The sequence below is a fragment of the Daphnia pulex genome, chromosome 4 (assembly GCF_021134715.1).
Source record: "Daphnia pulex isolate KAP4 chromosome 4, ASM2113471v1".
NCBI lineage: Eukaryota > Metazoa > Arthropoda > Branchiopoda > Diplostraca > Daphniidae > Daphnia > Daphnia pulex.
Genome location: NC_060020.1, coordinates 1,465,231 through 1,489,577, shown reverse-complemented (window position 1 = coordinate 1,489,577; position 24,347 = coordinate 1,465,231). Strand labels below are relative to the sequence as shown.

Here is a 24,347-nt window from a genome sequence, read left to right as displayed (position 1 = left end):
CATCTTATAGTCAGTCATCTTCTCTGATTCCTTCCAGGGAAATGAAACTTAGTTCCAGTGGAATTGGTCTTCAGCGGCGGTCATTTACGCATACGAATTCATCGAAGAAACGAGTTGAAAACATTTAGACAATTTTTGTTATTTATTTATTCCTTCTTGGTTTTCCAATTTGATGACGATAAACCGCTTTTATCGTTTTTTGCGGTTTGGATTTAGGGGGAGGGGGGTCGATTTTTAATAAATTCTAATCGATATCTTAAGTATTGCTAATTAGAATATTAGTGTCGTCTGCTGCTTTTGTTTTCGTTAAGTTTCGAAAAGGAGACTTCAACATACAGCTACGTAAAGATTTAAGCTACGTAAAAATTTCAAAGAAAAACGAAAGGATCACTTTTGGGACGTGGATGCACGAAAATAAAATTACAAAAAATGTGGTCATCGTCATGTCAACTTTGGTGTCGCCAGCTTTTGCATGCTCTCCACTCTGTGCAGTTTGGCGGGTAAATTCTCAGAATAGAAATGGGATGACCGACTAGATGAGCTTAAATAGAAGAGTTAAATTTGTTCTAAGTTTGTGAATTGTTACTTCTGACTGTATTATTTATCCCCTTGTTGATGCATGACAGTTTTTCTGCACTACATGTAACCTTTTCCCTCTGTGCAGATTTAGGGCCTGAGCCAGCCATCGTAACAGCAAAGTTTTGTTTGTGCTGCTTGTGCTGGACCTCCAGTCGTATGATTTGACTGATGACCTCCTGTCATCAGCAACAATCACAGCATCATAACTCAGGTAATAATTTTCGTTACTTTTATTAACCTGCATGTGACCTGCAGATTTTTTTAATGATGCATGACTTGCACAAATGCAATGTATTACAGGGAAACCTTCAATTCCCCTTTTTATTAACAATTAGGGTTTACCCCTGGTTTACAAATGCCTTATTTTCAACTTTTCCTTGTTTGTTATTGCTTCTGTAAATATTTTTCGTAACTTATAAATTTTTTATTTATAGATAAACAGCATCATCCGTTTAATTGGGGAAACTTCCAGTGTCGACCGAGTTGAGGATATCTTCAATTCCCCTTTCTTTAAAGGTCCTCGTGTACGCCCATGCGAGTGTGGGTGTATTCACGAGGACTCCCTTTTACCTATCCCTCTTCTGCTGGATTCAACTTGTCTGTGGATGGAGCACCTTTGGATGCCTGGCTGTATTTCCCAGGCGCAAAGGTAGGACAAATTCATCTCTATCCTTCTTTTTTGACAATTTGGTGGCGTTGATTTTTAAACCGTTGCGGAGTATGGAGTACGATTATTCCTGGGCCATGCAGTGGCTGAAACTTTTTTCATCTTGCAGTTTTTGTTTTTCTCAGTCAGGGTTCATGCTCACGTTTAGAACGACAACAGATCAGGCCTGTTTTTGTTACCTCGCAACTTTTTCTGTTGATAAACAAATCAAATTCAGAAATTTGAACTTGAAACAAAATCAAACTTGAAAAAAATTTTCCACCAAGAGGGTCTTGCCACCACACTGGCAATTCCTGGATTTCTTTTTTTGTTTTTCTTTCGGCTTTGTTGTATTGAGAAAAATCACCCACCTGTGACTTTGGAAAAAAAAAGAAGAGCCACAACCTGTTTTTTTATTGACTCACTAAAAATTCGGTCGGCATTTGCATAAGGACAAACGGCCAGGGCGCATCAAGGAGAGAGCGCGGGCGGATGCTGGACGTGGGGGGATATGTATAGTGGTATTGCTGTGTGATTGCGGTCGACTCCCACCTTTTCTGCGTCAAGAGGAATAAATATATCGATGAATAAGAGATTCCGCAACTGGTCAGGTGACACAACAAACCACATCCAACACACGCAAGGCCAAAATAACAAAAAAAAAAAAAGAATAACCTCATCCGCTCCAAACATCAGCCGCCGGAGGAAGCGAATAGACCGAGCCCCTCGTCCAACAGGTTCAGGTGTCTTATCATCATGTAAAAATCTAAACGCTCTTGCGTCTTGATGTGTCTGGTTGCGTCTTTTGAGCGGTCCAAAGGCGCGCGTGATGAAAAGAAGAAGACCCCCAGAAAATATAAAAAAATAAATTCCAAAACATTTTTATTTACTTTTTTTGTGTTATGGATGTCGTTGCTGTTGTTGATATTCATTCTCTTTTTTTTCCGACTCTTGTGTCTGTCCCTACGGGCTTTTATTTTGTTGTGAGTGTCCCCTGTCCCCCTTCTGTTGACGTCTGTTGCTGGTGGGATAGTCCGGGCGTGAATATTATATTTCACCTGGTTGCCGGACAACGGGCGGTTCATTTTGATTGCTTTCAAAATATCGGAGCTGCTATATAACAGGGCGCTCGTATAACACGGGAGAAGAAAGAGGCAGGACTTGTAGATTTGTCACACGCATTCTTTCTTCTCTCTCCTTGTATATGTGACTGACTGATGCTGCTGCTGGCCCTTGTTGGTCTATACTAGACACTCCCGTCTTAGATGTAATAGTGAACCCGGTACGACACATACGGAACACACTGTGGACGCTTCAGAAATGGTCAGTGACAGGAGTGAGCTGAGGGTCCGGTCGTAAAAGCGTAAAAAGAGCGCAGAAATAAGAACCAGTTTTCTTTTTACAACTCGTCGTCGTCTCGATGGTGTGACTGATATACTTTTCTTCTTATGGCCGGCGGGCTGCGTCTACATTTTTTTCCCTCCTGTATTGGTTGCTGCCCGATGATGACTCGGCGGAGCTGTGGTCTACGAGAGTTGCGAAAGCCGAAATTATTACAGCATACACATCCACGACTGCGTGTGCACATGCGGCGGGTCGACAAGAGTTGCACAGCGTCGTGAATTGCCTGAATTTGGGTGTTGAGAAAGATCGTGAAGGCTGCGAGATTTGAAAACAAAACAAAAAACAAAAAGGGCGACAGGTTATTTCGAGGTGGGTTCGGGATTCCACTCGTTTGTCGATCGGCCACCGTGGGAAGAGACCGCCGAGATGCTCATTCCTCTCCATCAGCAGAAAGAAAAAGAAAAAGAAAAAACGATGAGAAAATTGAAAGGTGGAAAAAAAAAGAAGCTGGAGGGATTTGAATTGAAACAAAACCAAAACCGAAATACATGAACAATGAGAGATATGGGAGGAAAGATGATGAAGAGAAGAAGGATACACAAAAAAAACCCTTGAGACTGCGGGAGGGCTATATATGTAGCGGTGCGCCCACTTTTCTCGGTATTTTTCTTTCTCTTATTCCTTTTTTTTTCTCTTCTAACTCTCATATAATCACCGACCAATCAGCCAGCCCTTTCTATCTATCTTCTTCATTCACTTTCTTTACACTCTCTCCATAGTTCACGGTAACTTATGGAACACCTACGCCATCTACACGTGAGAAAATGCTTATTCGATTGAACTGCTCTCCGATGGGAGTCATCCAGCAACACGATCAAAATCAAATAAAAAGAAAAACCCTTTAGAATTAAATAATAACTTCAAATAATGTACTGACAAATGTTTATTTTTCCAATTGTTTTTCCAACCCCTCAAAATCTTATTAGAGCCGACCGCTGTTGTGTTGACAAGGCCACGTCTCTCTGCGTGAAACTCGAGTCGCGCACCGCGCGTCAAACTTTATTTCTGCGTGGGTTTCTTCGTTTGTTTTCACTTCCACGGCCCTGGCGTCTACCTCTTTTTTTTTTTCGTTCGCATTTTTCGAGTGTTGTAATTTTTATTTTTTCTCTCTCTTGAGCCGAGCGTGATGGATTCCTTCCAATCGGCGCGCCCGCTAGCCTCTCAAAAAACAACCGCACCGCCGATGTGTACTAGACACTCTTGGTAATAGATGGAAAATCCACCTGTGTGTATGTTGTTGTTCTTTTCGATATTTTTTCCTTTTTTTTTTGGCTGGGATATTATAAGATATGGGCGCGTCACGATATTCCCATTTTCCGATAGAGCGCCGCCGCCATCAAGCCCAAAATAAGAAGAGAAACAACAAAGCCTATCATTAGCGCAATCGAAATCTGTACCTCATATTTTTTATTTTACTTCTTTTTTATTTGTGGCTTCACTCCTCTATCAGATCTCAAATTTTTTTAATTGCTTTCGCCTTTTTTTACCTTATATACCAGCATATCGTGGGGGCTTCTTCTTATGTGTCATCAACCGGATAGATCTCTTATTTTTGGTTGTTATCGACCGCAAATTGCTTTTAAATATGCGTGTTGTATCGCGTCGGCTTTGATCGTGAACTGTTTTCGCTCTATCGGTTCGGAAGAAAATCGATTGGGAACACAATTGCAGGGCCGCCCAGTCAAAGTTGAATTTTTAGACCCGCACAGGTGATGAATGAAGGCGGATCGGATTTGATAGCAGCTGGTTCCATTAGAGAGAAGAAGAAGACAAACTCTTTGGCTGCGTATTATATATTGGTCCGCGTCGGCATCATTCCCGGGTGATAGATGGTCCAAACTCGAAATGAAGCTTCGACGTTGAGGTAGACGCATCTGTACGTATTTATATAGGCCTATATGGCATTAATGGAAAAGGTTGGAAATGGTCGGGTCCTTTTCCCACACTATATGTATTTGTTTGTTTCCCCCCCAACCACCAACCTGTGCCTGGGTGTATACACATACACACACCGCCCGTCGTATATGTGTATATAGGGAGAGACTGGATCCAGTGTAACTCTGGGAGATGTCTTCCGGGAGCCATTCAGTGCCGAGAGAGACATTGTTAGACGAATAGCCTTGATGAATATCGTTGCGTCCCGATCGACAAGATGGATGTCTCTCGGCCAACATTTATTTGAAGAAGGGGCAAGCAGCTCAGAGATCTACTAGCAAGAAGAAAAAGAAGAGAGAATGGAATATTACACACAGTCGCCGCCAACAGCAGGAGGTGCGGATTCTTTTTTTTTCCATTCGTCTATAACTACACACAGTCAAAAGTTCTGTTTTTTTTCCAGTCGGGATAACCAATCAGACATTGAATAACAGTCATACACACACACACGAGAGTAGAAAGAATAAAAAAATCAACATGAAACACATATATTTTTTGTTGTTGTGGTTCCTTATCGCCCCAGAGGTGTCCATCTATTATAAACAAGTTGCACACACACACACACACACAGCGGAGAGTATTATACATACACAGCGACGTCTGATTAGCTTCTCGTACGCGGATATATAAATACAGTCGAACTGGTCAAACGAGATAAAAAGAAAAAAAGGGAAAATAACCGAAACGAGAAAATGAGAAACACGAACTGCGCAAGAGATGATGAGCGCAAGTCCGGGGTGAAAGCGTGAGAAGAAGAGAAGAAGAAGATTCATGTCTTGTGTGTGTGTGTGTATATCGTCATCGACTTATTGCCCTTTTCTCAGACTCTGACTAACTAGAGACGCCAAACGCAATGAGAATCCAGTGTAGAGTAATGTAAAAAACCACAACAACAACAGCAACAACATTAGGAGAAATGGAGGCGCCTTGTGCACAACAAGTTGGGGGCTGTTTGTGCGATGGCGTCATCTATAATTCTTTGATTAGAAGAGTGTGGGCCTAGACTGTACAAAACCATCTATTATCTGAGTTATGGGCGACTGTGCACTACAGACGGACCCACAGCTCCTGATGCTCCTCTATTACACTATTACACCCCATGAAGAAATAATCCACCGGGGTTAGATTCTCATAGGCCAGCCCCCTTTAGGAAAGATTTTCTTTTGAAAGCTCTCCATCATCAGCAGCAGGTATTTCGGGTGGCTAGATGTCTGTTTTTTGTTTTGTTGTTTTGTTTTTACCTTTTCCAGCCCTCACAATTGATCGAAAGGCCCGTGTGTCGTCTACCGTTTGGGCCGTTGATATCGATAGGGCGCGGCTCCTCCTCTTGATGTTGGCGGTTGTTTGGCTTTGATTTGATGCTCCCAGCGGTTGCTGAGGCTCTCTCAACCCATCGGCGTGTACACTCTTTTTTTCCCATCGTATCCCGTACGGTACAGAGCTGAGACCCTGCAAACGGCACTGTACGAGATCGTGATAACAACTGCCTCTTTATCCCATTGTATTTTTTTTATTCTTTCCAGCGTTTATCTCCGATAGAAAAGAATAAAAAAACCATATAGACTCCTTCTTCTTTTTCTCGATCGAAGTCGTCATCATCATCATCATCATCTTGCAGAGGGAGGGGGGAGGTAGCTGCTGCTGCTGTTTGGTCGGAGACTCGGATCACACATCCATCAGCAACTTAGAACGGTTAGAATCTAACCCCAAATGGGTCGACTCTCCAACTGATGCTGCGTTGTATATTTGAGAAATTGACAGCAGCAGCAGCAGCTACTTATAAGATGCGACCTTGATGGTACAATACGTTTTATTATTATTCTTTTCTCATGGACTTGTTCGCTCAATCTCTTTCTCTCTCTCTTATACATCCGTGTGCTCACGCCGGTACCTCAATCCCTTGGCGAGTCGGTAATTTCTATTTAATAAGCCCCCGACAACAATTATCGATTCAAAAACGTTACGCTTCTCAAGTTGCAGCAGAGGTTACAGAGTCCTCGTTTCTGGCATGCCTTTTGAACATCACCATTTCCCACGTTAGTATAGATAGAGACAATGTGTCCAACCTAAAAGTTGATGGGTAATCTGTTGGGATGATGAACATCGTCCGAGAGTCTCTTGATGGCGCCCTGTCTTAAAAAAACAGTCGAGTGTTTAGATATTGCGCTCATAAAAAGACAAGATTTACAGAGACAGGTTGGATGATGACGTACGTTTACGTTGCCCCACATCACACGTCAATGGCGCCCGGAGAAAGTCGTGGACGCCAATCGACACCTGCGCAAAATAATGAGCCGTAAATCGCTGCTGCTGCTGCTAACCTTTTTGCATTCATATCTCCAAATTGGAGGTTCAAATGGCGCTGCACTTTTTTTTTGTTTTTTAACAGTAAAACTGATAACAAATCGGTAGAGAGAAAAAAAACAACAGCAGTTGTACGTACAACATTTATTCATTTTTTTCCCCTCGAATTTGATTTCTTTTGGTTTTGTCCGCTGGATGCTGTCGGAGGGATTTGTGTGTGCCGCCGGTTAGAGATCCGCGCGCTCTTGTCTATTGTATTTTGTTTTGTTTGTTTTTTTCTTTTTCCCAAGGACTTGAAAGTTTTGGACATAATTCTTCCTTCTTTCTTTCTTATTCATCCCTTTTCGTCCCATCTGACCCAAAAGATAAAGCACTGCGATAATGGAGAGAGGGAGCGAGACGTTGTCTTTGACCACATCTACCAGCCAGCAGTGGGTAGTACACGTAGGCAGCGGGGCCGGCCAACCGGCCACTGAAACAAGACACAATGCAGCAACAATATATACACTATAACATGTCCCGTGTGTACTTGTGCAACAAAAGAATAGGGGAGGCAGCAACAACAGCAGCAGCCGCAATATAACACACACACACACAGAGAGCCTTAGCAACTCCATGACGGGCGACTCTTTTTTTTTTCTTCCCGACCTTATCTCTCTTGTCATAGAGCACGTATGTGTACGTAGATCGTATTCTATGTGCGCCAAAGAATTCTCCGTACCAACCAACCGCTCGAGAGATTAAATTATTCGTTTATTATCGTCACGCGGCTCTTTAAGATAATCGAGCGGCCGCCGCAATGTTGAACTTTCTCATATCTGTACAACAGTGAAATGCGCCAACCGTTTAACCGACCCCGTTTTCTCTAGCTAGCTGCTAGCTCCGAGTCCATAGCTATAGACCATCACACACACGAGTCCCGTATATTAGATCCCCGCAGTCAACCCTTTTGGTATATGATGTGTACAAAGGTTGAGTCTGTGAGCGTTCGCTGGGACCTATACGAATGTGTGTGCGGCTACGATTTGCGATGCGATGGTGGATGAGACGATTTATGGTCGTGGCCGCCGTTTCAGCCATGTATCACGATTATCGCTTGGGCCGGTCTTGAGCGTATCATATTACAACAAGAAGAAGAAGAAGGTGGTCTCCTCCTGGGAATCTTTTTTCTATCCTTTCTGGCTCTGGCTGGCTGGCTGCAATGAGGAATTGTGATGATGAGCGTCCAGGCGCATTCCAATGGCCTTTTTTCTTTTTTTGCGCCCGTTGTTGTGTGTCCATCTCATTTCTCCTTTTTTACTTGGCATTCGTGTGTACAATTATTATTCTTTTCGATGTATCTCGAAAAAGATGGCGCACACTCACGACGACCCGAGCTCGTCCGTGCTGGCTGGCTGGCTGATGTCAAAAAGAGATATTTCCGTTTATTTATTTATTTATTTATTCATTCGTGAAAGATTCGCCCTGCTGGATAGGCCAGCCAGTCGTTCTCTCGTCCTTTATTTTCTATATTCATTGTGTCGTGTATTATTTTTTGGGGAGGAGAATTTCAACGTCCGTAAGCAACATTTAGAAATTTTCACATAAAGAGGAAAGGACCCGGTTGTGTGTTGCAGCTAATGCGCGGCGTAGAACAGTTGCCACCATCTGAAAATGGGTAGTATAGTCGGCTATGTATATATTTTGTGTGAGAGTGCCACTATAGATGTGTGTGTGTGTTTGTTGTCGAATGGGCCCGATATGGGCAGCGACGAGTCGTCCAATTAAAGTCGTTGGCCACTTTTTTTTTTCCGTCTCCTCTTTTTCGATCCTTTCGAATAACAACGGCGGACAGCAGTTGAGACAATCCGATGATGATTCATCTTGAAATGTTGTGTGCGCTGTTCTCCTTTTCCTTTTCGTGTGTTCCCAATGACTTTGACCAAACTCAGCAGCGGCAATATAATATGGTAGCTACCTTAAAACAACTGTGCTGCTCTTATATATGTTACACTCGGTGGTCTGCATCAATTTCTTTCTGTTTTTTCTGTTTCTTTTTTTTTTACCTGCGTGATGTGATGTTCATGCCAGGTCATGGGTAAACTCGATTGGCCATGGAACCGTTTTTCTTTTATATCCACACACACAAAGAAAAGAAACAATTTCCAGCACTACATAACACACACACACACACACAATGCAAAAAGCAACAACTGTTGGAGCAGCCAGCCAGCCAGCAGAACATGACGAAGGATTGATGTGGGTCCAGCCGGTAATTTACGAGCCAACAACAAGGCGAGCGCATGCGTTTTGCGCTGCTATGCTTCTCTTTTCTTCTTCTTCTTGTTCTTCTGCATTATAAACCCATAAACATGTGGCCCATCAGCAAGCACATAGCACACAATAATGCTGCTGTGTGCCGGCATATGGTTTAGTTTAGTGCTGTTGCACGGGTTTGGCTGGACTCCACCCCAGTTGGCTGGACTGCTGGGCGAGCGACATGGTCGTCCTCCCGTTGTCGTCAACGAGCTCCGTTTTTCTTCCATATTTTTAATGGGTGAAACGCACCAGCAGCAATTGCTGGACGCCGTGCTGCTGCTGCTGCTGGTAGGAATCTCCTCCCATTCCAGGGCCCAGCCATTTCCCCCTCCCTCCGTCCGTCCGCTCGCTTGTCGTCGTGTGATTATAATATCGGACGTGAGATCGCATACTCATAGACCACTCGAGCCGTGTCACAAACTCCTGCCGGGCAACAGCAACGATGGCCGTTCCCTTTTTTTTTTCTTTTTGTGTTGTACTTTTAATGTAACTCGTCCACCCCAAAAACACAAAATGCTGCCACGTCGCATACCAGCACCGCACTTTTGTGTAGTACACTCAGCCAAATTCTTATTGTGTACGCGAGAAAGTCTAATCGCCCATCACCAACAACGCTAAATGTTTCCCAATTTTAATTTTAAAAAAGGTAATAAAAAATTCGGTTTGCCGCTTCCATTCATCACACGTCCGTTCCACATTTCAAAGAGAAAAGAGATTCCGTCGGATATTATTAGAATGAAGAAAAAAATAAAACCGGTCGTCTCATTTTTTGGTTGAATCGAAATTGAATCGAGTTTGCTGGCCTTTTGTTTTTCTTGTCTAACATTAGCCGGCCGGCCCCCATCAACAGTCAAATGGTGTGCTGAGAAGAGATTTGTAAAATTAGATGTGAATCCGGATCGAATGCGGCTCTAATGAGATATTTAAGAGAAATGAATATTTAAGCGTGGTCAATTTGACATATCAAATCAGCTGGGGGAAACGAGTGATGGAATAATGCGAGAGAGCCACACACATTTATTTATTTATTTATATATTTAATCTACACTCTTGAAGCTACGCGTTTAGCTGCTGCTGTGTGTGTGTGAACGTGACGGGTTGAGCTAATGGATCGGCTGCGCGGCCACCCCCTGCCGGTGTTCTATAAAACGGTCCGACTTATAATAACTCATTACTATTACGCTCCACACACATTTATAAATGTGTTACGCCCTCCAGAACCCCCCGCAACCACACACACACGGTAAACTAAAACAAAAACTAAAACAAAAAAATGAGATGATTCTATATCAACTCACGCGGTTCATCATCATCATCAAGACAACAACAACAACAGGCGGACTGGTTGTTCTCTTTTATCATTATCAAGTCGCTGCTGGTAGGTAGGAGGGCCAAGTGATTCTCTTTATGGTCAGCTCTCTGCTCTCTCTCTCGCCTCTGATTAACCTTTTTGTTATAATAACAGCACAGGAGCTACTGGTTCTCTCTCTTCTATTTATATGAGGTTATATAATATAGGTCCCGGTAGCTCCCGGTGATTGTTGTTACTCTCTCAGAGCGCAATCAACGAAACGGTTGAGACAACACAATAAGAAAACAAAAGGAGAGAATGTAATAACGCCGTGTGCCTTGATGAAAATGAATCTATTATACGTATCATATAGTATACATTTCTCTTTGTATTATACCTGTGTGCGCTGCTGGTGGAGAGATTCACATGTGTGAGTTGGCTGGGCCCGCCATCAGTTGCGTGTCTGCGGCTTTGTAGAACAACAGCAAGTATGGGGGGGGGGGAATAAGGACCGAGACTGATGGCAATCAGAGGAGAAAATGAAAGAAAAAGAGAAATATAACTGCACCCTTGCCTACCTGTATATACTAGGTATATAGGCTCTCTCTGGTGATAATTACCTTGTCAAATGTTGAGGAGAGAAAAAAAAAGGGGGGGGGATAGAGCTCGCCTTTCACGGTGGTGGTGGTACATGATGATGATGATTCCTCCAGCTCTTCTTCTTCTTTCGGGGTTTGCGTGCACCGTCATTTGGCGCTCTCTTCTCCGCATCCTTTAAATATATAACTCGACTCACACATGTACATCCATCAGTGTGACCTCTTGTTTTTGGGGTTTCTTTCTGCTACTGTTGTGTGTGTGATGGCTCTTTGGCTTCCACCCTCGTTATACTACAAGCCCGAATAGATTCGGGAGCCACTTGCTCATCACAATTTCCATTTGGAATCATATTATTCCGTCGACGACTACTACTACTACTACGCGGTATAATATTACCGCTCTCCTAATTTTCTGTTGTTTTTGTTGTTGGGAGTCGTAATAATAACAAGACGTGAACTTTCTCTTTGATTTGCGCCACACACGGCACGGCGGAGAGAGAGACAGCAGACAGCAGACACGTCAGACATGGAGGGGGGATTGAGAGAGATCGGTGAGAGAGAAAGTATCGTCACCTGTTGGATAAGAGAATATGATGGACACTTGGTGAGAGAGTCAACACACAAATGGATGATTTCCTTTGATTGTGTCATCGACGGAAAGAAAAGAGAAAAAAAAAAGGTGGAAATGAAAACCACTTGACAGGCGGGGGCTGTTTTCTTTTTCCCTTCTCTGTGGGGTAAATAATTCGCCAAATTTTCATCAATCACGCCGGAGTGAGTCGTGTGTTTTCAAAGTATATAACATTTTTCTCACCTGCTGGAGGGAAAGAAGTTTTTGGCGCAAACCGTGAGCGATCAATGTTGAATCCGTCATCATAAACGCCAGTCACAGGTCCGACAATCAATTGAGTTACACCGACGAGCAATATAATAATATATCAGATCGCTGCGCGGACCAGAGAGTGTCGCCCGCCGTTGGCCGCTTTCGTTTTTCAAATATATTAAGTTTTTTAAAAATAGAAGAACGAGAACCTTTGGAAGAAAACAAACAACTTAAACAAGTCAAAAAAGAAAACGGGAGGGGGGATAAACATAAAAAAACGTTTTCCCAATCTTGACATTTTGATCTAAATACTTGATTGTCCACAGGTGAAAGGGGGTGGGGGAATAAGGTGGGCGTTGCGGGGGGTTTCCGATGTGAAAAATGCCACAGGAAACTCGGCTATGTGTGTGTGTGTTTATCAACATCATCATCATATCCATACCCATTTCTGAATGTTTAGAACATTTTTTTTTTTTCGTTCCGAGGTTGTTGCTGTTGTTGTTGTTGTCTTGGACTTGATTCGGAATAACGTCACGTTTTGACAGTTGCATATCTTTATCAAGTCTTGTTATCTCATCTTATTTATTTATAATGTACGTAATATGTAGTACACGGCCCAGCGGCAGTCTGCCGTCTATAATATATGGAAGGCTTATAAAACAGGCGACAGCTCATCACGAACGCATCAATTTATCACGCGGGAGTCGCACAAAAAATTGCTCTATAAAAATTCGAGTCGATGAACCGGTTGATCTGCTACTCAACCAACTTGTAGCAGATGTTATATTCTCATATAATTTTTAAATCAAAATCAAAATGATGACATTTGCGCCCACATAACGGGAATGGACGATATTTTACATTTCATATAACGTAGTGGTGCTGGTGCCTTGCGTATAGATAAAAACCTGTGATGAATTTCGTCGGCTCTATGGAATTTCCACTTCAACCTCTAACCCATCACGTAGTATATGTATTTACACACCCCCTCCTCCCCATTCTCATCGTTCTTTTAGATTTATCCTCCGCCTCCTATTGAAGACGGAAGAATTATTATAGTACTACATTTCAGAAGTTTTCTCTTTGCGATTGTCTTTTCGACTATCGCTGTTTTCTTCTTCTTCTTCAGATGATTGTGTCTAGTGCGGTCGTTAGTACTTTATTTCATCCCATTGTGCTCGGCGCGCTGCAATGGACTTGACGGCCACGATCGGGACCGCGGTGCTCGACGGATAACCCGCGAGTGATGGACGAGCGGCCGTCTCTCAATCCGCAGTGTGTGGAATCGTGTGTTGGCCCATCAAGAGAGTCTGAGTAGGAGGAGGCGAAATGAAGGAAATGAGCTCCGGATTTTGATGTATTTGGGAGGGAAAAAGACGCAATGGCGCACATGTATATAATGACGTCAGACGTATTTTAATGACGGGGGTCTCTGATGATTCGGGCGCGCCATCATTGCTGGGAGGTCTGCGACCATCCACTGACTGACGTTGCGCTACCGTTGATTGCTATTCACCTGCGTAGGTCGAATCGATGAGCGTCGGCTCCCACACACACACTCACGTCGGCCGCGGACTGAGCGACCCCCCAACTGTCGACAGAAAAGAAACAAAACAAACCGGTCGGACGTAAGAGTGTTATTCCAAATCCATAAATTGTGCTTGAGCCAACAATATTTAGACACAGCCAAGGGGGGGAGAATCCCAATCAGCGCATTATTGGCGTATAGTGGGACAAAATCTGAAAGTCATTGAATATTTTCGCCGTAAAAACACAACGGCGAAATTCCTAAATAAATGTGGGCGCTAATGTAAATAGTACGCAAGAGATCGATATACACTTGTACGTCACACACAGCGGCGGATTTACATGGTAGAAAGTTTCTTTATATTGCGCTTGTCTCTTGAGAGAGAGAAATGTACGTCGCAACATTGTGCCTGGAAACAAAAAGGCGGCCAGCTGGTTAACAAGTACGTCGTATAGATTATTGTTATGGGGGGAACGGGCGATTCAACATCCAAATGTTTGAAGAAGGGAAAATGTGGAACGGAACAAAAGGGGAGTCGATCATATTGAAAAAAAAAAGAGCTTCGTTCACCTTTTATTTCTTTTGCCATGGCCTCGACTCACGTTCATCCCTCATGGATTTATATGTGTGTGCGAGCGCGACTACTACTGCCGGATTTGTCTTATAACGTATGGTACACTCTCGGCTCAAGACGGACGGAATCGTCTAGAGAGAGAAGGGCCAGCACTCGAAAAGAAAAAAAGAAATGAGAAGACGTGTTCTCTCTCATGTCAGAAGAAGAAGAAGAATATCTCCAGCTGTGTGTATGCTTTGCACTCCATCACATGGGCTGTCTCAACTCGACCGTTACCAAATTAGCCACTGGGGGGCTGCTGCTGCTGCTGCAGTTTCAAGCCCGTGAGACGACGAGAGAGAGTGAAACAGAGTCTGCATCTTCATTTCTCTAGTCTGTCTGAGCTTCTCTCTCTCGGACTGATTCTTATTTTTCTACCAACAAGATATCCTCCATCAGCTCCGGCCATCCAGTGTAATGTCCAAGTGTGTCACGGCCGGGCCAGCAGCAGCAGCAGCAACACGACGAAAAGACGACACGACAGAGAGAGAGAAAAAGGGGCAATATCAGATAGGGAGTCTTGACAGAATTATATCACAAGAAACTGGGAAACATTTAAGGTCGAACCCACGTAGCCTATAGCTGAATATGCTCTCTCTTATATTCACAGCAGAAGGGAAAGAAAAAAACGTCTGGGCTGCTGCTGGCTGCTGAGGCACTTGTCAGCGCTTATCTTCAGGTTATCTCACCCAGCTAGCGGTCACATAAAAACGTTGGATTTATTACGCAACTCGTTCCCAGTCGAACCCCCCCGAGTCCAGCGCATAACGCAAAAGGCTATGCGCTAGCTGGAGGAGGAACACACACACACGTGTGTGTATCAGGTACGGCAAGGAGCAGCAAGGCAACTGCTGGATGTATGCAGTTGCCTCATTAAACCCCCCCGATCGAGAGATTAAATGTTGAACCACACGACGAAAAAAGTTTTGACTCTCCGTTGTACCTCGCTGGTTATTTCTTTTGCCTTGTGTGTGTGTGTTTACGGGTTAAAAGGTCTCGGTGAGCCACAAAGGGCTGCGGGGAGGAAAAGTTTTGCTTCCCCCTTCCTTTTCCAGTGTCTAAGGAGGAGAGAGAGAGAGAGTCGAGTGGACCATCCCGTCCATTCAATCGCGGACACATATATCTCCTCTCTCTCTCTCAAGAGTCATAGATGACTATCACGGACTTGTTCTTCTTCTTCTTCTTCTCCCAGCTGGCCGTTAGAGTGCGTCTCTCCCTCCTCACATCTCCAGCTGTGTGACTTTCCGTCTTCCCGGACATCACGGCAGCCATCCTCTTCTTTTTTCTTTTTTAATAAAAATGCAATACGAAATAAAAGAAACAAGTGTGTGTTATTACACAACAACAGCCGAGCGCGTCACAGACGAGATGGAAAACTCGGTTGAGGGGGAAAGCACCACCAAAACGACGACGGACTGGATATTTAGAATATGCAGGTACTACGACCCACGCGCAGACATATCAATGAAATAGGACAGCATGTTGGAGAGAAAAGCCTCTCTTCACAGAAAATATCCAATAAATAAATAAATAAATAAAAAAGAAAGAAAAGGCTTTTTGAGCCGCATCAACCAATGTTGATGCCAAAACGCGCCATAACAATCTAATAAATCTGGTTCAACGGGGAGGAGACGACCATCTATTTTTTGTATTCAATGTGGACGAAGAATGAAGAAGAAGAAGAAGATGAGAAAAGATGGTTTTTCAATCCGCTCCTTGTTGCTCTGTGTGTGTATGTGATGTGTGTAAAAGCTTTCGAGGCCGTGATGGCCGGGCGCCCAGGCAATGACAGTAAATCAACTTCCCCCATTTTTTTCTTTTCTTTTCATCTTTTTTTGAATATGAGATGCGCTGTCCATACACCACACGAGCGCAAATGTCCCTCTCTCTCTCTATAGAGGTTGCTGCGTGCAAGGGCTGCTGCGTGCAAAGTCGTGCCGTACGGAATGACCGCTGCGTGGTGAGCAGGTCAAACGTTTTTTTTTTTCAAAAAAATTCCTATCGGCCAAATCGAAATCTTCTTCTTCCTTTTCTCTCGTTCCGTTTTGATTCGCCGTAGAACCAAAAACGCGCGCGCTTATTGTGTTTTAAAAACCCGTCCGTTATTTTCCCATTCGCCGCGAAAAGAGTTGAACCCCCCCAAGATGGTCATCTGATTCTTCTGCCTTTCTGGTTCACGCGCAAATGGACAGGTGAGAATTCGTATGAGAGCTGCTGATTATATTATTCTTCTCTCGGACGGTCGGGCTCCGACTTTTTGGCTGGGCATCCGATTCAGGTCCGAGTGGTGCTTTTTTGATGATGACTCACACCGCCCGTTGCTCGCATTCAAGCCGGACGCACTTTACTTATTTATTTTTCATTTGAAGAAATACTTAAAAATGTAAGAAGAAAGAGCCCTGGGGTCGGGATCGAGACGAGAGAAAAGCCATTCACCGTGAAATGAAGAGCCTTCCGTTTGTCAGGAGCTTTTCTATCGTCTATTTGAAGTGAGCACAGGGTCCGCTGCGATTAGGGTCCCGGTGATCTCATTACCAAGGAGCAAAGTTGACAGGATTTTCCCCGGGAAATTCTATATGATTTTCTCTGAGCTCATTTATGATACATGTAATCCGCTTTTTCAATTGGGACACAAAGGTGTCGACAGCTAGGCAGCAGCATACAAATGCGGTTATACATAAACTGGACTTTTTTTTTAAATTCAAACCCATTTGAATGCAAATAAAGAGACAAGTCAAGACGCTGACGGATGTGTTGGCGGATGCTGGCGGACGGGCTCGCTTTGACGGCCGGCGTTAAACTCTTACGTGCGTACAAACCAGCAGCGCCGACACAAACGGGCAGACATAATGCAGCGGGTCAAACGTTTACATATCCTTCACCTGTAGACTTTGAATTCGAGGGGATCTAGATCCAAGGATGGTCATCATCGATCTTATTCTCTTTGTCGTCTTTTTTATCTGGCAAATGCAAATCATCCTTCCAAGTTCCAGCACACATACACAAAAGTACTAGATTTCGTCGATGGACGAAAAGTTGCCATGGCGGTCTGCGATTCATTTCGTCACCGTCTATAGTTGACAGGTTCACTTTTCACCCCATAAATCGTCCCATCAAGGCAATAATCCAGCCGAAAAAACTCTACAGCACCGCATTGTCGTCCTGTATCGCATATCAACTCTTTTTCTTTTGGGTTTGAACGTCCGAAGTTCAACGTGTTATTGAACCGCGCACACATCCGTCGTCGTCCACTGTCGTCACGAGGTCGCCGTCGTCGTATGTGGCCGTCCGTCTTTCTCTCTCTATACGTCCAGCGTGTGTCCCGGCCAGCGGTGTGTGTGTGTGTGCAGATGTTTATCCTGGTTCTATCCCCGTGGCTCCCCCCCCCCCAAAAAGTCCTTGACAAGATAAGAGGAGCAGAAAGGAGCATTCCGCAACGGAGCGGAGCCGACATAAATCGCGACAATCCAGCGCGCCCAACCCATCAGCAGAGAGCCACATCAGTAAATAGACGCTCAACATATTATTATTACAAGCAGTCATCAGTTGAGTTGCATCAAGACAGCGAGCGAAAAAACCCAACCAACAAACAACCCCGGAAAATAAAGGTTAGAATAAATAAAGTCAACCACAATGTCTAAAAAAGTGCCAGCAGCCAACCGCAGTCTCGTTGAGTGCGTTCATCTAGATCGGGAGCGATTCCCATCTCGGGCCATCAATTAGAGCTCAGTTACAAGAACATCTATACAATGTCACAGCACACACACATAAGAGCTGAGCTGGCGAGGAGAGATTTTTGGTTTTCTTCTTTTCGACTTTTCTTTTTATATGGATGTAATATGTGTGTTATATCTATTTGTTATCCAGGGCTTTTTATTGTTAGTGATGGGCTGGCGCTGGCAGCCAAATATCAAGCGCCAGTTTTCTTTTTCGTCGTGAGTTGTTTTAGTATCTATACTTTTGCATGTGTACGCGCGTGAAACGGAGACAACGAGAACGACCGACCCGAATTCCTTTGGCGTTGATTCTTATTTACGACGACATGTAGAAATAAGAAGAAAAGGAAAGGAAAATGCAACACAATACTTTTGAGTGCGCATTATTTAATGTGCGATGGTGCGTCTTTTTTTCTTTTTTAATTTCTTTTTCGGTGTACAAACACGTCGGGCGGGCGGGCATCTTGTGCGGACGAGTTCAAGCGTCCGCCGTGCACTGTAATAATAATGGGGGAGGCGAAATAAACGCGGATGGACGGTTGAGAAAAAAAAGCAGCAGCAAACAGCTGTTGGGTTCGGCGGAATCTAGCCCGCCTTTTTGGCCCCCTTCTCATGTCCAGGAGAGAAAGAAAGACATGCGGAGTACATTGAGAAGGTGAAAAGAAGAAGATGAACGGGCACATTCACGACGCGGTGCACAAGAGAGCCGGGACACTTGAATGACACGGCAAGAAATTCAAAGTCACTCGACACCGCGCGCACAACTTTTTCCTGCCCCGTCCCAACCCAAAGGGGAGAGACTTAAAAGATCGCGAGGGAGACACCGGCTGGCCAAGTTCCCACCCACAAACAGGTGCGACGCGGTCCGACAGTCGCGACCTCCATCGCAAAGTCGAAAAATAATAAAATTTTAAAAAAAAGGAAATATGGATAGAACAATAAGGCGCCAAATCTGAAATTGTAATGCCTCAGACTACGCGGAAAGGTGACAGTTGGGTTTCTCCTCGGTATAGGGACCGACCCGAGAATAAGTGTGATCGTTCAATCATCCCGAAAATATTTCGAAATTTAATTTATAGTTGGTTTCGACTTGACGATCCATCGTGACACGGAGCTAGAGACCCCACCACCCACCACCCCCGACCCCCAAAAGTGCGTAATATGAGATCAGACCAAAGAACAAGAGGAGCAATTCCTTATACTCTTACGGCCAGTGACTGGGCAATAAGCCTTTTCTTTTTATTTCTTCTTTCTGGTCATCGTGTCTGACCAAAGCCCAATTTGTGGTCGACTCGAGTATGTGTGTATATGTATATTCGAACACACAGAGTGTGGTATAGTGGTATCCAGCAATTCATGTGTACAAAGAGAGAGAGAGAGAGAGAGAAGTTTCCAGTGACATTTGACACCTCGGCGTCCGTGCACTCTACACCAAACGAAACGACAGACCTTGTTTTTTCTAGCGCCACTCGTCCAGCAGCAGCATCAGGCGACTCTTATTTGGTGGGTTTTGGCATTCTTCCGTACAGATGACTGCGTTGAGCTGCTGCCATTTCTCATCTTCCTAGCGCCATCCTTCACGCGTGTTTTTTTGTTTTAATACCCGCAGGAGAAAAATGTGCTGATACAGAAGAAAGACGAATTCCAATCAAATCAAAAAGACACGGTGATATTGTGTGGCCTCCACACAGTTCAAAAGAAACACCAGATACCACAGCACACAAGACCACCTGATTCTTTAGCGCATTGTCCGGCACACGCTCTCGCATCTAGACTTACTACACCACACGTCCTAATATTTTATTTTAAAAAAGAACGAGAAAAGAATGAACGCTAGGACGAGAGAATAAAAGAAGAAGATTTTCAAGGTCTTGGTGAAAAAAAAAAGGCTATGTGGACTGGAATGCGCCGTGCAGCACGGGCTGCACACACAATGTGCCATACAGTTTTGATTATTGTTATAATACAGATAGGAAAAAAGAAGAAGAAGAAGGTTCCATCGTCTCCTTTTTTAAAACTTGTTAGCTTCTTCTTATGGAGGAGGTTGGTTGGTTGGTTGGCACAAGTGTTGGAAGAAGAAAAAACACGGCCTGCCCTGTGTTGCTGTAACAACAGAAAAGACAAGAGGACTGCTTAAGAGCCTTTGATTGTTTGGCGAGAAGGAGGAAGAAGTTGAGGTTCAAAAATTGTTCAATGCCGCGTGACTGGACCGTCCAACAAAAGGGGCTCGGGCGCTCTTGCTACACTATACCTCTTCTCCTATATGTACACGTTACAAGAAGAAATCCAAATCATCGTCTTTTTCTTCTTCTATGTGGAACTTTATGTATTTATACATACTCTCGCGATGGAATAATCGAAAATCTCACACACTCACTATATATACCTCCCCGCCACTATTCTCGCTCATTTGGATTTCAATTTAAATATTTGATAGTGTGGCATTTTCTTTTTTCTTTCTCATTTTACAGACACCTCTTATAATAAATGCCTTTCTTCTCCGGCCTTCGTGTCTTTCACCCCCTTTTTTTTCCTATATAGATGCACGGATCCAAGGCTTTTCTTGTCTCTGTGTGTGTGTTTGTATGTGTATAACGAATGTCGACTACACACGTTTCTGGTGGCAGATAGGAATGAAGAACAAGAAGAAGAACAAGAGAGACCGTCGACAATGACGTTGGCAGATTTCGAGCCTTGGGGGCCGCCGCCCAAGCTCTATGGCATCGCAATATATTTATATGTATATGTATGGCCCCCAGTCCGTCTCTCTCCCCCCGCAGCATTATACAACATTCTAACTGATAGACACTACACGCAAATGTTTCTTTGACTTCGCACTCTTCTTCTTATTAGACAATGGTCGACAAAAGCTACTCAACAAATAAGGGAGGGGTCCTTGTGGCGTCTCTTTCAACAGCCAGTAAGACACCAACATATGGCGGTGCACCAACAGAGACAACGACATTCCACACAATTCTGTTCTCTCCGCGTTTATAACTCTCACAGTCGTCTCATCCTTTATTTTTATTTTATTTTCTCCTTTGATTTCATTCTGGCTTTTCCATGTTTGTGGACCGCTGGCAATGTGATGTGTGTGTGGGGGCCTCACACGTATAAAACCGTGGATGATATCCTCTTGTCCTGGAAACGCCCCCTCAATAGACGACAGCTTAGACACATGTCTTTCCAATCCATGCAACACACGGGTTATTGTATTCTTTATGTTATTACAGTCAGTTTTACCCCACAAAATCGGCGAACAACAACAAGTGCGGTTCAACTTGACAAATCCATCATTTCTAGAATTATAGCTGGGTGATATCTAATAGATGAAACAACTAACTATTATGTGAAAGGTCCCAGAGTACGTGATGAGGTAATTCGCAGAATGAGCCGGAAAGGGATTGTGATATATCTCGTTCCCCGTGAATTAACCAAACAAAAAGCGAATGACGCAAAGACCAGCACGACGAACCTTTTTTAAAAAATGTGTAGACACCTTTTCTTTTTCTTCTATTGCATGATTATGTATCACAACTTCGAGGCCAAATAATTTTCTGAAGTTAAGGTCCCTTGAAGCAGATTAGCCACCTTCAAGGCGCATCCGTAAAACGTGGTCAGACCCGAGCCTCCGTGCCCGTAATTGTGTATGACCTGCCGAAACAACAACCGTAATGAAGGAAAAAAAAAAAAGAACAATTAAGATGATTCCTAAGCGGTTACAACACATTAGGCAGAGAAATTAGTCAGTAGTAAGGTAGTACGTACAGTCAGAGGTTTGCCGTTGATTGTTTTCTTTTCGAGTTCAACGCGTAGTTGATTGCGACCTGGTCGCAATCCCACCCACTCATATAAAATTTCCGCTTTCTAGACAATGTTCAACGGTACCCGTTAATAACCAAGTTTTTTTTGTTTTTAATAGGCAAATTTAAAGTGGAAAATAGATGGGTACTGCAGGCAAACCCAAAAGGGCTGGCGATTTGCTTTGCGTTTACCTCTAGAGACGGAAACAAGGAAGTACAACCATCCAGGATGAATTTGGCATCTTCTTTTCTTGGAACAATGTCCCACTGATCTTTGTCGTGCGTTCCGCCCAGGACAACACTGTCCTGACTGTCAAGGTAAGAACGCAAAAATTAAAATTGAATTAAAAGAGGGAATCTATGTTAGCGGATAATACTTTGGGATAATATAGTTTCCTTTGTCGCTGTCATCGATTAATATCGATTTTTGCCATGGAGCTTTCACCTGTTGAATAAAGCGACAAGTGTCTTGAAATAAATTCGATGTGTATCTAAATGCAGTGAATTAATTACGCGAAAGATATGTCCCCGGATTGGGTGGACTGATATGTCGTTGACCAATTCTTTGGCTCCTATTCCGGAGCAGTTGATAATGACATCAAAATCGGAAGCAATCTCTTCGAGACTTTCAAGTCGTTTGACTATGACGATGCCATTTTTTGAGCGAAATTCTTCCAGCAGGTGGGGCATTAATTTAGACCCTTCACAAATAAAGGTGACAAAACGGTAGCCTTGCCTGTGATTCAAGATTTAAAAATAAATTTCACTGTGACTCACGATGCAGTAGCAGTATAACAATATTAGCAGACCTCCATTCAGGCTTATTGTACAATGCCAATTCTTCTTTTGTAAGAACTTGAAATCCATAGACGAAATCGCTATACATGGGCACGGGATTTACCGTGTCAGAAGTCTGCAAACATGGCACAAGAGAGACTCCAAGTTTTCCTCCTACAGGAGAGTCCCATAGTTTCTTTAAAAAAATCCATGTATCCTTGGAATAAACACTACAAACAATAGAATTAAAAGTTAAATATAGCTTTAACTTTAGAAAGAAACTTACTAAACATCTTTTTCAGGAGTGTCTCCCAACAAGAAAGGCATCCAAAGTCCAGCTAATAATGTAAACAAAAACAGAAATGTAGTCTTATATTATAAAAAACTTTTGTTGATGAACAAACTATACCTGCCCCATCACTTGTTGTTCCAGGGCTAAATTTGTCGGCAAAAAGGGTAATAGGTAAATTGGGGAATTTCTCTTGAAGTACTGTTGCAACACTCAGGCCAGTCACACCTGCTCCAATCACTGCTACTTTCACAACCATAGTGATTAGTTTAAATACAACACAATATGATGAATACACAAAGTCAATCCAATCGAGATTTTCTGGGTCTTGATCTAATGCGACTGCCTGTTGCTTCAGCAGCAGATGCTTCAGGTTTAGGGTCAGATACAGTTCCCAGCAACTCCCTAACAAACTTGAATCGTGACAAGAAGAATTTCCAAACTAGAAACCAACCTGATTAGAAACACAATAGATTAGAATGTTTTTTAGGTTTAAGCATATGATTAAAAATAAGCATCAAGGACAAAATTTTTATCATGAATTTAAAAAAAGACATAAAGATAACTGTTGTTGATGTTCTTCGCCCATGCATATTAATATTGCGTAAACAACTTACCAATTCCAACAATGCTCAAAACAATAATAACGGAAGCCACCAATCCTAGAATCACGAGTAGTACGTCAGTGACGAAATGGCTCATTTTTATGGAAGTAAAAATACAAAATTTATTTATTCGTTGCCATGTTTAAACACGTAGACAGCAGACAGATTGTGTTATCAAAGTTATTGACTACTGATTTTCTGCAGACAAACAGAGAGCGTTCAGTATGGTTACGTTTTTGCCTTTCTACCTGGTTCCGCGATAGTGGCGGTACCTGTCGTCCTTCAACAACGATACTTAATTTGGATTATTCTTGTAATAAATGTTTTCTATTCGCACGTAGGACAATTTTTCTTTTCATTTTGATGTAAGTTTTTTTACATTTTAATAGTTTGACTATCCTGTCGAATCTATGACGAAATGCTTGGATACAATTCAAGTCAGTACGTGTTGCAGCATTAACGGGCGTCGTCAGCTGAGAATAGGTTGCATTTTAATCATGGTTCACAAGGAACAACGAATTATTCTTCATTTTAGGAACTATAACAATTTATTCGTAAAAGTTAAAGCAGTAGCAATATTTTAAAATATAGAAATCTGCTCTATTGATTCAAATTTCAAATTGGCGCCATCTATTCTGACAGTTACTAACCGAAAAAGCTTCCAATTCCCTGTGGGATTGACGGACTCATAAATATCATAGCAGCCTACAAAAATTATAATTTAGTGAAATTTGACTCTAATTAAGAAACTATGTAGGGCAGTACGCTTTTCTTAACTTCGAAGGATAGCAAGTTGATTATTTTAAAGTTGAAAATCAAATTTCAACTGTAGTGGCAAAATGGCGTTTCCTTAATTCCAATTAATCAAATGCAGTTTTCCCCGGAGAGTTTTCATAATTTTTGGATACTCTTGGTTAAACAATCACATTTTTTCGTAATCACTTTGCCGCCATTTTATGAGAGCGGAAGTTAACTTAACCCTACGCATGGACTACATAGATCCGATTGAAATACTACATTCTTTAACAAAAAGATTCATGATTAGATTTAAAATAATTGAAAAATTTTATTTTTCACAGTACGTCGTTTTAATATATTTTATTTTTGGTCATTAGTTGAATATAAAAAATTCGTGTA

At 42.9% G+C, this 24,347-nt stretch overlaps 1 protein-coding gene and 1 long non-coding RNA gene across 2 annotated transcripts; one reads left to right on the top strand and one right to left on the bottom strand.

The window, feature by feature from the left end:
• The first annotated feature begins 387 nt into the window (after positions 1 to 387).
• On the top strand, positions 388 to 21,785 carry LOC124192114. The gene is made up of 4 exons (XR_006873588.1): positions 388 to 500; positions 665 to 790; positions 1,014 to 1,228; positions 21,659 to 21,785. It is a non-coding gene; the product is annotated as an uncharacterized LOC124192114 (long non-coding RNA).
• Positions 20,916 to 23,059, bottom strand: LOC124192113 (D-aspartate oxidase-like). Its single transcript, XM_046585279.1, has 8 exons — positions 22,726 to 23,059; positions 22,603 to 22,654; positions 22,349 to 22,546; positions 22,053 to 22,275; positions 21,917 to 21,984; positions 21,732 to 21,849; positions 21,505 to 21,603; positions 20,916 to 21,390 (listed from the first exon to the last, which is right to left on the bottom strand). Exons 1-8 carry the CDS (start codon positions 22,862 to 22,864, stop codon positions 21,268 to 21,270), a joined length of 1,020 nt encoding a protein of 339 aa, XP_046441235.1. The 5' UTR covers positions 22,865 to 23,059; the 3' UTR covers positions 20,916 to 21,267.
• Between the last annotated feature and the right edge of the window lie 1,288 nt (positions 23,060 to 24,347).

Excerpts from the sequence above, each read along its gene's own strand:
- LOC124192113 (XM_046585279.1), bottom strand. The coding sequence starts at position 22,864 with ATGGTTGTGAAAGTAGCAGTGATTGGAGCAGGTGTGACTGGCCTGAGT. Across the intron at positions 22,655-22,725 it reads AACAACAAGTGATGGGGCAG|CTGGACTTTGGATGCCTTTC; the intron begins GTATAGTTTGTT and ends TTACATTATTAG. Across the intron at positions 21,604-21,731 it reads CCTTGTTTCCGTCTCTAGAG|AAAGCGGAAATTTTATATGA; the intron begins GTAAACGCAAAG and ends AACATTGTCTAG.